This window comes from Anguilla rostrata, chromosome 2 (genome assembly GCF_018555375.3).
Source record: "Anguilla rostrata isolate EN2019 chromosome 2, ASM1855537v3, whole genome shotgun sequence".
Lineage (NCBI taxonomy): Eukaryota > Metazoa > Chordata > Actinopteri > Anguilliformes > Anguillidae > Anguilla > Anguilla rostrata.
This window is the reverse complement of record NC_057934.1, coordinates 42,825,693-42,841,910: the sequence shown is the minus strand read 5'-3', so window position 1 is coordinate 42,841,910 and position 16,218 is coordinate 42,825,693. Positions and strand designations below refer to the sequence as shown.

At 45.6% G+C, this 16,218-nt stretch overlaps 1 protein-coding gene across 4 annotated transcripts in view; it reads right to left on the bottom strand.

Annotated features, from left to right (window-relative positions):
- Nucleotides 1-6,216: 6,216 nt before the first annotated feature.
- Nucleotides 6,217-16,218, bottom strand: part of LOC135248116 (uncharacterized protein C7orf50) — a 90,997-nt gene continuing 80,995 nt past the window's right edge. For all 4 annotated transcript variants that reach the window (XM_064322362.1, XM_064322361.1, XM_064322364.1 and 1 more), the window contains 2 exons: nucleotides 9,887-9,968; nucleotides 6,217-7,012 (listed from right to left, as the gene is read on the bottom strand). In XM_064322362.1, coding sequence (XP_064178432.1) covers nucleotides 6,830-7,012; nucleotides 9,887-9,968 — 265 coding nt within the window. In that variant the 3' untranslated portion in view covers nucleotides 6,217-6,829. The remainder of the gene's footprint in view (nucleotides 7,013-9,886; nucleotides 9,969-16,218) is intronic.

Here is a 16,218-nt window from a genome sequence, read left to right as displayed (position 1 = left end):
ACACCCCATTGACTCAGCAAAATCATTCATAGGTCACATCATTTTCTGTCCTATATAACAAACCAAGGCTTTCGGTGCAGTGTTCATCTTGCACGATTATGCAGCTGTGCTCTATTCGTTGCCGCCCAACCCCCTCCCCCCTTCACTCAAGCAAAGGTCCGCAGAGTTCAACAAGGCACCATGGCAACTGAGGACTTCAAAAACAAAAGGGCTGCAGGAGAGAGAATGAGGTAGATAATGTGAGCAGAGAAAAGGCCTCTATTCACACAGCTCGCCTAAGGCCGAGTGAGGACAGCTCAGACAGACATTACGTGTCTGTAGATATACGGGAGCAGGTGTGTTCTTTGGCCAGGGGCAGACAGTCATCAGAATGACTTCAAACTGCAAAACTGAATCAGACATTAACCGCACACCCGTAAAGAGGCTTTGTTATAGATAATACTGCTGCTAAAAATATAGCAAACCCTACAGGATATTACCGCGGTCTACGAGTTTTAAGAGTTGCAGACTAACATGTAACATAAATGCACAAGGATTACAGCGCAGTCCGTATGTATTTGGACCGTAACAACAAGCTTTAATTCAAAGGTATTTACATCCATATCCATGTAATCCATGTAAGAATTACAGCCCTTTACATTTTGTTTCCCTAAATGGGGGTAGTATGTATTAAAAGGGTTTTTATTCCTATAAGTTTCACCCAATTTGGATGTACAGACCTAAAAATTACAGCTGACAGACTGCACTTTAAACTCAATCATCGTTTCATTTCAAATCCAGTGTGCTGGAGTACACAGAACAAAACATGAAAAATGATCACTGTCAAAATGCTAACGGACTGCACTGTATGAGGGACTATAATTAGTATAATGAATAATAGACAACTCCTGGAATACTTGATTATTCCAGGAAATCTAGTTAGTGTAAAGTAATTACACCGCAAAACATTGTTCCCAGAACATAATATTGAAAAGTTCATACGTAATAAACCTCCCGGGGCAATCGGTTTGTGTGTGTTGGCCGGCCCACATTCAGAGTGGTGCTTTGTGAAACAGACCTGCCAATGTTAAGTACAGTTCTGCACACAGCCAGACCACGTAATTAGAGCTTCACAACCCGCTCACACCAGCACAAACCTCACCTGACTGACAGGGCACTACTTGTCTGGTGCACTCTGCGGTTTCTCTACCTCCATCACACCCAGAAGCCACGACGACGACACACACCGCGAGCAGCTACTGTGCCTTCACACACACTGCGAGCAGCTACTGTGCCTTCACACACCGCGATCGGCTACTGTGCCTTCACACCCCACGATCCGCTACTGTGCCTTCACACACCGTGATCGGCTACTGTGCCTTCACACCCCACGATCCGCTACTGTGCCTTCACACCCCACGATCCGCTACTGTGCCTTCACACACCGTGATCGGCTACTGTGCCTTCACACACCGTGATCGGCTACTGTGCCTTCACACACCGCGATCAGCTACTGTGCCTTCACATGCCGCGATCGGCTACTGTGCCTTCACATGCCGTGATCGGCTACTGTGCCTTCACATGCCGCGAGCAGCTACTGTGCCTTCACATGCCGCGAGCAGCTACTGTGCCTTCACATGCCGCGAGCAGCTACTGTGCCTTCAAACACACCGCGATCGGCTACTGTGCCTTCACATGCCGTGATCGGCTACTGTGCCTTCACATGCCGTGATCGGCTACTGTGCCTTCACATGCCGCGAGCAGCTACTGTGCCTTCACACACCGTGATCGGCTACTGTGCCTTCACACACCGCGAGCAGCTACTGTGCCTTCACACGCCGCAATCCGCTACTGTGCCTTCACACACCGTGATCGGCTACTGTGCCTTCACATGCCGCGAGCAGCTACCTGGCCTTCACACACGCCACTTACATTTTGCATCCTCATACTTCACAGAGGAAGGAAACTGGATTGCGCTGTGAGACCACATGCCCCCTTTCATCAAACAGAAAGACAAGTGCTGGAACAAAACCTCTTGCAGGTTTACATGCTTCAGTGTCAGTGAGATGATGCATGGCACTTTGTCCAAGGCTTCAGGCTACCCTAATACACACCGCGCAGAGAAACACGGAAACCGTGGAGAGCAGAGGGCCTCTCCTCCTGCCATAACCGTCCATCAGGTGAATGGCAGAGTGCCCTGTATTGTCTCTGATCAAAGCCCCTGCCCTACAAGCCCTACAAGCAACAGGGAGTGCGCCCCCCCCCCCACCCTCAGCTCCCCACTGTCTCTCCAGCCACACAGGAATGCACTTTATATGGCTTCTGCTGGAGGTCAGCTCCTGGGAATGATTATGCTGTGTGTGTGTGTGTGTATGTGTGTGTGGAGTATGTTACAGAGCTGTAAACTACTAAACATTTACAGACACTGAAACCGACACAAGGTGTCAGCCCATGACTAATTCAGTCTTTTTCCTAAATGTAGCCTTAATATACCAAGGATCTGTGTCACACAGGAATGAACAATACGAGTCAATAATAAATATCTCTAATATGATTTTGAAGACCTTCAATACACATCTTTGACAATGGTGAACACTCACCTAACAGTTGTGATAATTCTTGCAGAGATCACCTTGTTTGGCCTTTTCTGTGAAAAACCGTTACAGCCAACCATAGCATCATTATCGCCCCGGGAACACCACTGCTAGTCGTGGGCACAGAAAGGGATGGTCTCTGAACAAACATGCTAGTCTATCAGCGGAGGGGGTGAGGTCAGACCCCCCCAGTGTACACGTGTATGAGGGGAAGGCTACATGGGGCCTTTCTGCTGTTTTCAGTTTAATAAAATCTTTTATAGGCCAGGCCGGGATGCACTGACCCAACTCCTGGGATGCATGATAATGGGAAACAGAGAGCTCACATAGAGAAGGTTGAGCAGGGTACCTAGCCCTCGCTGTACTGTTAAAAAACACAAAAGCCACTCTGCAGTCACATAACCACTACGCACACAAACAAGCAGATGCATAAACACACGCTCTCTGTGATTTTGTATATTCCTTATCATATTATATGTTATTTTCAATAAAGACCAGACTATAAAAAACACTTCAGACACATATAATTAGGGTTGTTTGACTTACCTCACTGTCTCTCTAGACTGCTCTTGATGACACTGGCTGTACTGTGAAACTATCGCAACTGTAAAAAAAAACACTTCAAGACCCAATTTTTTCAAAAATCTACTCTGTGACTGATAGCACAGTGGGAACAATTTGGGGCACAGGCATATTGGAACAAAGCACTTGTTGAGGAATAAGCACTGAATATTACAGTGAATGTAACCGAAATACAACAAATAGATTTTTGTCAGCTATTTTACTCAAAATGAATCCTTCACAATGATACAGTACGTGTCATTTTGGCACTGTGTAATAAGTTATATGGTTGGATTCCTGTCCTATATTTCAAATGGTTGAAATATAATACCGGGCTAGCAAATTACATTGGATTTTTAATATTTTGCTCCCTCCAACCAATTTGAGGTAGTGTACAGTATATCCAGAAACACGCTATAACCTGTTATAGTGCGTGGATGAGCCCACGGGTTGCCCAGGGGCAGGATGGTTCAGTTGTCCAGGATTCATTCATGTTTCACTGCTCTCAAGTAACCACCCCCCCCCCCCCACTGGTGGAATGGTGGAGGTCCACGTTCTCTTGAATCTCCACATGGAGATGGCTGTAAACTACCAATTGGATACTCCAAGTTAATTACTGAGGGAACTGGGCTAAATTTATACACATTTATATAGGCTGCAACACCTCATTTTCACTCGCACACATCATAAACTCAACAACAGGTTTGTACCTAAACACAGTTCCTGCAGGCATAGATATACTCGGTCACCCAGCACATTAAATGGGGATAAGGGGAATAAACAAGCCATAATCTCAAGAATAACTCAAAATAACTCATTTCAAAGAAACACGGTGAAACGTCTGGCATACATGTAAAGGAAACACACCTGTGTAACATATCTAACCAAATAGCACACTTTTAAACTGGACTCAAAGGAATACAGTGTTGTGCAGTCCACGGAGTGGCTGACTTTCAAGGCTTGTGCAAATCCCGCCCTGTGGCCACAGGTTCAATTCCCTTCCATGGCACCATATGTACTGTGATCACATCTCTATCTGTAACTCTCTGCCCTCCCCCCATCTGAATAAAGTAAAATTAAAACAAAAAACATATATACATACATACTGTATATAAGGAGGGTGCTAAATTCATTATATTACTGTATAGAATTACCAACAAATATAATAGAATGCGCATTATGTTCCAAACAGTGTTGTATTATATTTTTGGGATTGCAAAAATGGCATCTGCCAAGTTGTTGGTTGGTAGGGCATTTCCCTTACCATACTTCATGTGTGCTTATGGGGTTTCCGACTAAAATTACTATATCAACCACAAACCCTGAGGCAAAACATATAGCTCCCAGACCCTCAGACTACAAATTTCACATAGCTACACAATATAAAATTCATCTGCCACTCAAATATTTTGCACTTCTTCTTTCATCGCCTGCTTCCTTTAATTTTTCTGATAAGATCGATGTGAATCTTCCACCACCCAAGATACTGTGTCCTCTTGGTCTTTCCTGTGCAGATAGCTGAGGTTTTATCAACGTGCGCAAAACAGCCTTCTGACATGGGAAATGGAAAAAAAGAAAGATCCTAGTTCCCCATTTCCCCACAGTTCATGCAGTGAGCAGTCACAGTTGTAAGTCTGTTGGATATCAGAATGTTTAAGTCTTTGAGTGAGTGCAGAACAGCACGAGAGCTTTGCAGCCATCTGCCTGTTCTTTTCATTGCACTGCACTGGTGGACTGACTGCACTTCCAGCACAGCTGGGCCAGGCAAACTGCAGTTCAGCAGATCGGCCACAGGCAGTGCTAGAGCACAGTTAAATAGAGATTACCCAGGCGAATTAAAAGCTCCCTACATCCACGGTCTATGACATATTCCCCACTAAAGAATGAAATAAAGAAAGTTCTGCACATCTCAATTACAAACAAGGAAAAACAGCAAAAGTGAATCTTTTTTTTTCACTGCCAAGAAAGAACTATTGCAGTCAATACGCTAGCACTACTGGCATCAGCACAAAAAGCAATGCTGCTCCTACTTACACACCTCCGAGCACCACATCTGCAGCTCACTATTTGGGATACAGAACCAAACAAAACGAAACGGATTGTATCCCCCACAGGGCAAAACAACCCCCATGCACGTATTACACACCAGCGCCTCACCACAGCCTACATAACCAACTGTTAACTGCCCCCAGGGGCCCTCTTATTGTATGACTGTGGGAGAACAGGGAAATAAATAGGCTTTCATTTTTAAAGAGTTCGAAGGGATCCATTCTCATTTAACCCTTCAGGGTCTGCGTGTGTGGACCTCATTTTAGGGGATATGAGTCTGAAATGCGTCAGAGAAATAAGATGGAAAAACCATAAGTAAGCCACAAGCTCTGTGGGTAGAGATGGGTGGGCTGCATTGTACTAGGAAAATACCCTTTCTTTGTAATGAACATCAACTTTTGTTTGCCTCAGCGATTCATCACAGCTCTGTGGGCACAGATGTATCAAACCCACTCAAGATGGCCGCATCACTGTAAGACAAAGCGTGATATGTTAAACTTCACTTAGTAATGTTAGCGTTCACAGTTAATCATACACTTTACTGTACGCTCTCTTCTCCTTTAAAAAGACTGAATCATCACACTCTTTTTAGTCCTGTAAGCAGGACTGGGGAGTTGAGCAGAATGACGTCAGCGTGGCTCAGTGCAGAAGCGCAGCTCTTGAACACGTCAGAGATTGCGCAACAGAGGCCTGAAAGGACCCTGTTCTCTCCTCCTCATCCTCACCTGCATGTTCCTCCAGGCCTTTGTTTTACTTCCACAGATCCACAAATGACGCATGCATCGCGCCTGCTTTGTGAAATAAATAATTTCAGACCAGATAACACAGAGAGGCTTCCTAGAGTCATTAGCAGTGCTGATATAAATGCCAGGAAAAGCCTATCAGTACTGTTCTGAATTCAATCAAAACCCCAAGACCAAAAACCCACAACCATCAGATTTCTCTGTGACTTCACTCGTTGAACCATGAGGGCGATAATGCTTCTGCTAGAAACTGAACAAACCAAAATGTAAAAATGAAAAATTCAACAATACAAAATTTAAAACGTTTATTCAATGTCAACTGTTTACTTGTTCAGCTTGCATGGCATGCTCAGATTACATCTCGTCAGATCACATCTCTGTCGAACGCAGCTGGCTGCAGGCTGCAGTGATGAAAAGCAGAACGGGGCTTATTTTTCTGAATGTCATTCCTGCTGCCCATTAGTTCTACGGTTTCGACGAACCTCAGAGACGCACTGCATCTGGTTCACTTCAATTTGTAGCTCATGAGAACCTAACCACTCTGCGGCGAGAAAATAACAGATACACATGGACCATTTGACATGTTTCATTGACTCGTTATATCAAACAGCTTTGCTGTAAAGGCCAGCGAGCTAGTGAATAACACCACAAATCAACGTGTGAAATGAAAGGAATCTGTCCCAGCAGGGGGAAAACAAAAGGAGAGAAACATCACAAGGAGAGCAACATCACACATTGACAGGCTTCCCACAACCAGGACGTGAGCTGCTATTGGATAAAAACAGGGTTAAGAGTTGTCCTTGTGCTTGATTGGATGGACGACTCCTTGTCACGTCCCACAGTGAAGACTGACAGTCGTGATTGGGTATTCCTGAGTGTGTGTGTGTGTGGGTCAGCGCTGGTTCAGGACAGCATCTGGATGACCTCCCTCGCTCTGTGTGCCCGGAGGTGGGCCTCCTGCTCCTCTGCCCCCTGCCCCTCCAGCTGGCGCACCAGCGCCTCGGCCTTCTGCACCGTGGTGTCCCGCGCCACGCCCCGCAGCCCCTCCAGGTAGGGCAGCAGCGCGGAGAAGCTCCCGTCTGGGACCTACGGACACGAGGGACATGGAGAGCATCACTGCATGCGCCCAGGACAGGAAGGACCCGTGGCAAAGCCAGGACCACAAACACGCACTCATGTACCCACGTTCCAGTCACACCCATACAGACATTCCACTCACAAATGTACACATACTGCAGAGATACACAAAATCATGCCACACACATACACACACTGCAGATATACACAAACTCATGCCACACACACACAAACACGCCACTCACACATGTACACACACTGCAGATATACACAAAATCATGCCACGCATGCCACACACACACGCTGCAGATATACACAAAATCATGGCACACACACACACACAAATGTGCCGCACAAAAACACAAACCATACTCTCACGAGCACGCTACACACGCGCTCCAGGCCCACGCACTCACTCAGAACACGCCACCTCCGCTCACCGCCCACTCTGCTCTCCCACACACACCGGCTCCGTTCTCGCAGTCGTGCCTCATTCACCCACACGGCCATCGCTCCTCCTCAGCGCGCATCACGACCGGCGTCGAGCGAGAGCGAGGCCGAGGCTCCCGCGGCCGGTGTTTAAGTTAGCGTCAGACTGGAGCGTCGGCTCTGCGAGCCCGAGGCCGGCTCGGACACACAGCAAGAGCGGAAAGCCACCGGGAGACAAACACGCTAAAAATGTTGACCTACAGGCAGTTTTCCATTAGCATCGTTTAGGCCTGTCGTTTGCTTTATCTCCTCGTTGTACATGTATACAATTCTGAGCTGTGTTTTGCTTAGAAAATATATTTAAAACTTCCACGACCACAGGGAAGTAAAAAGTCTGTGGCAGGAAACTTCCTATTTATGATTTATGGGACCGACATATGCAATCTCAAACCAGCCTTTGTAATAGAATCTCGGTTCTTAGGCCTTGCGTGTTTAACCGAACCTCCCTCCGTTTCTTTAGTCTCGTTTTTGCCACTCTGTGTACATTTAAGAAACCCAGTCCCGGAAACCAGATGTGCTTTACACTGGACTTGGGTGTACGCGTTTCAAAAGGTTCTTGGACTGTCGGCTGAAGATGCAGAGCGAAGCAGTGAAGTGAGAATGCCTCAGGGCTTAAGGGCAGGGCTGGGACTCAGCACTGAACCCCCCCCCCGGAACACTGACATGGCTCTGAGGGGCTCCTGCTGCCACTGAGGCTCTCCTGCAGGCTCTGCAGAGTGCTTTTAACAGCCTGACATCCCCACACTCACACTCCCTTATCTCTCTACGCCCGGCGGTGCTCCCACACGCGGTATCGGGCAGGGTCACATGCCTGGAACCCCCCCCCTCCCCAGACTGAGCGCAGAGACAGGCCCCCCAAGAGAAATGTGCTCTGCATGTCTAATACAAATACGGCCATTTTTTTTACATCACAGGCATTCGGCAGACGCTCTTATCCAGAGCGACGTACAACAAAGTTTCATTCTACTGTATGAAACTTACATTTGTGCCTGCAGACTGCCCCATCATACGGGTTTAACTGGCACACTTGTTCTCTGGAACAATGCGTCCGCACGTCCGTGTAATCTGCTTAGCCGCCAGACCGTGCCCTGGTGTACTGAGGGAGTGGTTCCCCTGGCTGTGTGATCCACAGGCTGCACACGATGGTGGCGGTTCGGTCCCAGGGAAACGATCAGCTCCACGCTCACGCAAATGCAGAACAAACTTTATTATTACAACCGCTTTAATTCTGTGCAGCGAAATGTGTGTTTTTGGGTAAATTATACAACAAGTCTGTTGTACGTATTTTGCTATCAAAATGTTTGCTCTAGTAGTAATACAGCAATAAAGATGACTTTGATAATGATAAACGATTTATTTTTTTGTTATTGCAATGACATTTGGTAACAAAGATTAAGCGGTCAGTTGGGTTATGTAAAACTCATGGCTGAATGTTCTGTGAATTGCAAACGCATTGTTTGAGAGAAAGTGGCGTCAGCTTCACTTTGTTTATTTTCCTTTCCTGCAGGGATCCTTGAACCTCAAATGCCATGTTCAGATGTTTAGTTTGAACTCCAACGGCCGTAAACATTCGGAATGAAAAGTGAATGGGCTTTGTTTGCGAATTAAAACGTGTTTCGTATTAGTTGTACTTGGCGGACCGTGCCTTTGTGTTATTGTCTTACATTTGCCATTGTTACTGTTACCATTGATCTGTGGAAGGAAAATCCTAGCCCCAGTAATAAATCCAATTTTCGTGAAAATGCGCCAGCACTTTCCCCCCATATTATGCCCAGGTAATTAATTTCATGTTCATTGCTGCATGTGCTCTGCCAGTTTGGGAGAGCATAGATAAGCATATGCTCTACTCCAAAACATGACACCTCCTTTTCGCTTTACTGTCTGCTCGTTCAGCTGGCACAGAAGTTGGACACATTTTCAATCATTTTTTGCTGCATCCAATTATGGGTGACCCACCACAGTTAGCACTGACATTGTCCAGATTCTATTCCAGACTTCTGGGGCCCATCTGCACATAAGACCAGTCCCTTGAAAGAATGATCCACCAAAACATGCAATCTTTAAATGATTCACAACTTACAAAGAAGGGGAATACAATTAGGTGAATCTCTGAATCTTTGAATGATCCTGGTGGTACGAACGGTTGAGCTCAGAAAGCTGTTTGAATCTTTTTCTTGTCTGAAGGGTACAACATAGGGTGTATAACTTCTTTAACTTCTGCTCTGTGCACTGGAATAGGGTTACAATAGTCGGATTCGTTCGTTTGGTGTCTCCCCTGGATCCAGACAGGGAGGATCAGCCAGGCTGCGACACGCACACCTCGGTGTTTTACGAGGAGGGCGAGACTATCTGTGCGCCGGTTTGTTATTCCTGGGAGCGATCCAGGCGGTTTACCTTCTCTCTGTCGAACATGTGCTGAAGGAGCCAGGTCTGTCTGGTCTTCTGGAACCTCCAGTCTTCACGCTTCTCCGACCAGCTGCCAACAAACGGCACGGAAGAGTGATCAAGACATTCAGCGAAAGCGAAATCCCAGATCAGAAAGAACTAAAACTTAAAATACACAAAAACAAAAAAAGAGAGAGCTTGACCAAGTACTTCACAGCCTTAACAGGACCTGATTTTAAACATTTTTAAATGACATAAGGAAAACAGTGAAAACAAAAACAAAACTGAAACTAGTAAAAATGGATCTGAACCATACAATCTTTGTTCCCCCCTAAAAACACAGATATACCAAAAGCCGCGTTTCCACCGCAGGAACTATACCCCAGAACTAGGAACCTTTTGAGGAACTCAGTGCGTTTCCACCGCAGGAACTAGGGTCTAAATTTAGTTCTGGGGGCTTTGTTTTACCCCCCAAAAGGTTCCTGCTCGGGGGTAGTACTTTCCGAAAGTACAGGAACCTTTTGGGTGGAGCTTGCAGCGCTGAACATTTCTGATTGGTCGAGTACTCACGGGATTTTTTTGTGTCTATATTTTAAGGCGCCATGTTTGAAAATATGCAGGCGCAAACCAATTTATTTTCATAATAACTTCAAATCAAACTTGTATGTTATGCGGCGCAGTAGCCTACTTTTGGTTATAGCCTGCCAACGTCTTCGAAATATAACGTGTGCTCTTCTGTTCTTTTCTTGCTTTAGTATTCGTTTTATAAAATGCTAAGCATTCGTGCTGGGACAGCATATTACGTACTAAAACATTCAAACGGATTAATTCGGTTGCTGAATATTTTCTTCCGGATTTTCTTAGCCCGTTGTAATTGACTCAAAACGTTTGATACAGTTATGTGAGGTATGCGGTAGTTCTGCGTAATTCAAATTGGTGATACAGTAAAAGCAAACTTGAAATCACCTTCCGCACTTTTTGTCAGGGTAAAATAACAGGTTAATTCTAGTAATCATACCTTTAGCTTTTTCAGACTGCCGTAATTTTACTCTGCCATTCTTCAATTCCACAAAAAGACCAGGAAGACTATGGACTAATTTATGGTGCATGGTTCGCATCTGGAGGGCACACTTCGCTGCTCGGCTAGCAGTAACTTCGAAGGAAAACAAACGGTGGCTGTACCACTACTAATTTAAATTTTCACGCAAGTCCGAGTTTTCGTTCTATTCTTGTCATTTTGCGATTAGCCTATATGGAATTGACGATGAGAAAGTAATCAAACAGCAAACTGTTTACAACGTGTGCATGTTTTCTGCTGTTGTTGCCAGTTAGCCTATATTGGAAATGTGAATGCATTCTGTCGCTTCGGATGTCAAGACATGAAAGCGAATGTTCGCATAAAAACATAATGAATGTGTTTGAGAGGATATATAAAACAGTTACAATCTGACTATTGGCCTGTTATATCCTATTTGTTGCATAACGGTCCAAGTTCAACTACCAACGACAGTTTATGCCCAAACGGTTGCAGAAGAATATTTCAATTCCATGTGATTAAATCGATAAAAATCAATAAATACAAAAGTAACCATATATAGTCATTGTTGGTAACCCGTTGTATATAAGTGGAATAAACCCCTCCGGGCTGTCCCGGTTATTAGAAAATAATGTAGGCTACTTCGGTGGTAGTATGGGGTTACAGAAGAAATCATATGACAGATGGACCGACGACAACGCCGCTTTTTCATACATCAGTGGGCTAATTTGCCTAATCTTCGCGGGACTTTAGACCCCGGTGGAAACGCAGACAACCATTGGCTGAAGGAACCTTTTAGTTCCTGGTAAAGTAGTTCCTGGGACTGAAAGTTCCAGGTAATTTTGGCGGAAACGCGGCTATAGATAACTCTTTCTAGGAAGAAAGGCTCTTTTAACACCTGATGAAGTGTGCTTTGTTTGTGACCATGTTTGTTCCGGGCTGCAAGCGGGACACAGTCTGGACGTGGTGGAAGAGGTGTCAGGGTAATTAGGTTCGGTGTGAGCGGGGGCCGGTGCGGCGGATCCTTAGCAGCCCCCGAGACGTGTCGGGAGGAGCCCAAATGGTGTCAGGCAGCGGCTCTTCCTGGAAGAACGCAGCTGCAGCTCGGCCAACACCTGAACCATGCAGTTACACCACTGAGCCACCACACTTCATAATGATGAATACTCCCCCCTCATGCACAGAGGGCACGCCATGTGTCCATATAGCATAATATACAAACTTCAATTCAGCTATGTCTGTGAGTCCATCAACTCGCTGGAAGCATGTACCAGATGACAATATCTAAATGAGCTTATCAGCTATAGTACATACATTATATAATAAAACATCCTGGAAGCACAACCATATCTCCTCATGAACAGCACTAGGACCAGAGAGTAAAAGACCTAGTGTGTCACCACGCATAAGCATGGCATTGTTTCCCATGAACACAACATCGAGACATTTAAAAACCCACAGGGAAAGGTTGTGTTACTGCATGTCAGCATACGATACAAAGACGCTCCATGTCACCCCGTCTATTCCTGAAGCACTTCCAGCTATAGAAACACACGGGGAGCATCACATGAGCTTCATCTGATGAGAAACGCATCTGCAGGGACAAGAGAAACCCTTGTTAAAACACGCATGTGTTTCATGATCTCCGCGCTCAGCTGGATGATTTTCGTGGGATCAATTAGGCAGATTCCCGCTCAGCGCTGAGGGCCATCGCGTCGGATTGAGACGGACAACTTAATGGGCTTCTTTACCTCCTTTCAGATGTTTCAGTTAAATCTCCATGGTGAGACCGGCAGAAACAACAACAAAAGCAAGAATCTTCAAAGAAAGACCTAAAAGTGAGACTTAATGAACCCCAAAGTATCCTTTGATGCCTAGGACAAACAAGCTCAGAAGATAATTTTTGCTTCATCTGATTTTGGAATTGACCACCTTTGATTGAGAAGTTGAGAGTCAAGCCTATTTTATTACACTGGGTCACATGTAATACGCTTCTTACATACCTTTTTACCAACAATCTACTAATAAATGAAGGCCCAGTGAAAATGGTCCTCCACCCAACACCTCATATACTGAAAAAGAGGCTCGTTCAGGGCCCTGGCATATCGCAGAGGAAATGATTTCTCAAGCAACACACAGGCCTGGTGAATACCTGCACTCTTCACTTAAAGTGATACACATACTGGAAACCCTGACCTCTGTCAACCCAGAATCCTTGCATTTCAATAAAAATAAGAAGTCACGAACTGAACCTGATCAGCAGGCCTGATCCCAGGAGGGGGTTAGGGTTACATCCTAAATGGCTTCAGGGGCGGTCTAATGTTATTTCAACATGTAACTGCGAGGAGGAGGAATGGGGTGCACACTGGAACCTCCACACTAAATGAAAGAATTAAATCATTAGAACGGCCGGTAATAAAGGCAATAATATTTACGCATTTTACACATCGCCAAGTCATCCACCGGAACAACCTCGACCCGCAGTTGAAGCACGAGGCACACTACCAGATGCCCTCAGATGCCCCAGCTTTGACCTGCCCCCTGTTGAATCGAAGGGCGGTGCTTTGATTTGCAGTGACCCCCCTCCTACCCAGCGTAGGATTTGTGTGACGCGGCGCCGGAGTTCAGTTAATGTTCCGCCGTCGCCCGCCCGGAGATCGGCCCTCACATGGAGTGGCCGGCCGCCCAGCCCGAGTGTCCACGGCCCTTCCCTTTGATGCCTTTGATGCCCGAGACACGTCTCCATGGGCACCGGCGGTGAAAGGAGAAGAATGCCTCCGGGTCGCCATGGACGCGATCGCCTGGTTCAATTAAAGGTCAGTAAGCTTCCCCGACTTCCCAAATGAAATGAGAAGCTGTGTGCTCAGCTAATCCTGGGATTTGCACAAGCGATTATTTCAATCAAGGCTTGTGGACAGACTTTTACACTTCGGCCCAAAAAAAATTGTTGCAGTTTTTCTTTATTAATTTGTGACGGCATGCCTTTCATCACTGTAAGGCAATGCAGTGGCAGGGTACACCATTGAGGTTTTTCCACTTGTACAATTCAGATCTACTTGTCCAAACTAAATGTATACTTGCTGAATTAGGAAAAAAATTTGCCTCTGGCATAACGCGCATAAAAAAAATGAAGCCTCTGTAATAACATTTAACTTATCTAGAATCTGAAGCAGGCTACACACGGTCAGATAAGTTAAGTGTCTGGAGCAGGCTGTGCCATGTTAGCTTCTGGTGTAGATACCCTCCCACTGCCATAGGCACAGGAGACACTTCAGTGACGGATGTAGTGCACGAGAAGCCGTGCCAAGGACGCCAAGTGTGCAGTGTAGACGACTCTTCGAGAGCACTGGGGTTACTCTTGATTAAAAACCGAGGGAGGTAAATCTAGGAATTGTCTGTAAAAGCCATATATTATTGCTGGCAGGAAAACGTGCCCCCTTTCTATATTGAATGCTGGATACTAGCCATAAACCAAAACATGCATCCATCCGCTCATTCATTCATTCGTTCAGTCAGGCAGATTGCCAACTCACTGCAGTAAAAGGCTTGACCTCCCTGGAAGAACCACAAAATTAGCCTCAATAAGGAAAGGCAAGAGAGGCTGTTAGAAAAGAACTGCAACAATGCAAATACAGGCATCAATCTGAGGAAAGCACACAATACTGTTCCTTATGAAAACAGTTTGATATGCAACAGGCCCCCAGTTTTGAAGAGAGCCGCCGCATTGTTCTGTCATTTGCTTCCCCTTTGCCAGTTTTTTTTCAGGACCCTCCCTCACTGAAATCATATTTCTGATATGCTTCACTGCTGGAAATTCAACACAGACACAGGGAAACAGCCAGGCGTCTCCATGCAGGCCTCCAGCGCTCTGCTATCAGCCTGCTTGAGGGTCCCCTCAACTAGATAAAACCGTTGAGGGAATTAATTATCCAAATTAGTCATTTGTTTCCAAACTTATCTGTTGTACGTCTTTCATTGAATGAGTGGGATGAGTATTGCATATACCTTGAAGAAAACACACAAACTTCTACAGCTTGATCCCTTTTGGTGAACCAGTCTTATTGTTGTGCCTGGTCAACAAGCTAGCTGATATGGGTCCTGAGTGAGCTAGCTAGATAGCTTGGTCAGCTGGGCTAGCTAAACAGCACAGCCTACTGTAGCTAGACAGCTAGACAGCCCCGTCAGCTAGCTAGATGTCCTCATTCAAAAAACCCCAGAACATAACCATCTCATTTCTGATTTATTTTCTGTGACCAGAGACAGATTTTGTCATTGCAACAACTATTAACTGAATTATGCATTCTCCTGTACTTTGCATGTCCAATCAGATTAAAGAGCACCATGACATGAAACAGCATATTTCTTTCACAGGCAGTTAGTTGAATAGTCGTATACCAATAACAGGGACTACTGGGATATCAATGGGTAAAGAAACTTGCATTTGAGTTTCTCACATGATCATGATTAAAAACACCTAGTTATTAAAATATTCAGTCATTAAAATAATCAGAGATTATTGTTGTAATACTATAAACAAAGACTGTTTAAGTCAGTTGATTCCCCACGTCTTGTCAAACGGTGCTTCAAATATATTGAATGAAGAATTTAAAAACACTTTCCTCAAGTGTACATTACACCCAGTACATTCCCAAGTAACAAAATCGACAAGTATCTGACACCTTGCTCTCAAATGTTAAAAAGGTACAGCCCATGAACCCTGGAGTAAAAGCAATCCACTGCATTAACTTGTGAAGGACAAACTACAGTCCAAATGAAAGAAACAACAGAAAGACCTTCTTGTTCCGAGCTGCACTCTGACCTCCTCGTTTCATTATCAGGGCATCATGGAGATCCTGTGGGACTGCTCGCACAGAGATTTCCCACTGGAGAAGTCAGAGAGAGCGTGTGAGAAACATGCATTCCGACCAGGCTGGTGGTCACAAGGGGCGTGGGCACAGTATGCTCGTGTGGTCAAAGTTCAAGGAATATTTACGTCAGCCGTTCTTCCGCGAGTCGGCGTAAAAAGCCGGGCGCGCGGTTCTCAGAGCCCGACGCGCCTCGTGACGCCGAGGGTGGACGGCGCCCGGCGACATCGGCCTCCCGGGCAGGGCTTTCTGTGCTGTTTGCTTGTGATGAGGCTCCGCAGCTGTTAAAATGTTGTCTTAGCTTGCGTCTGATGTCCGTTGGGTTTCCGGACTCTTCCGGTTGTCTTTCTCTTCTTCTCGATTCCTCTGAGCGGGATTATGAACGAAAAACACGACCTCCTTTGACTTCAGTGCCTCTCGCATCTCCTTCAGACCTTCAG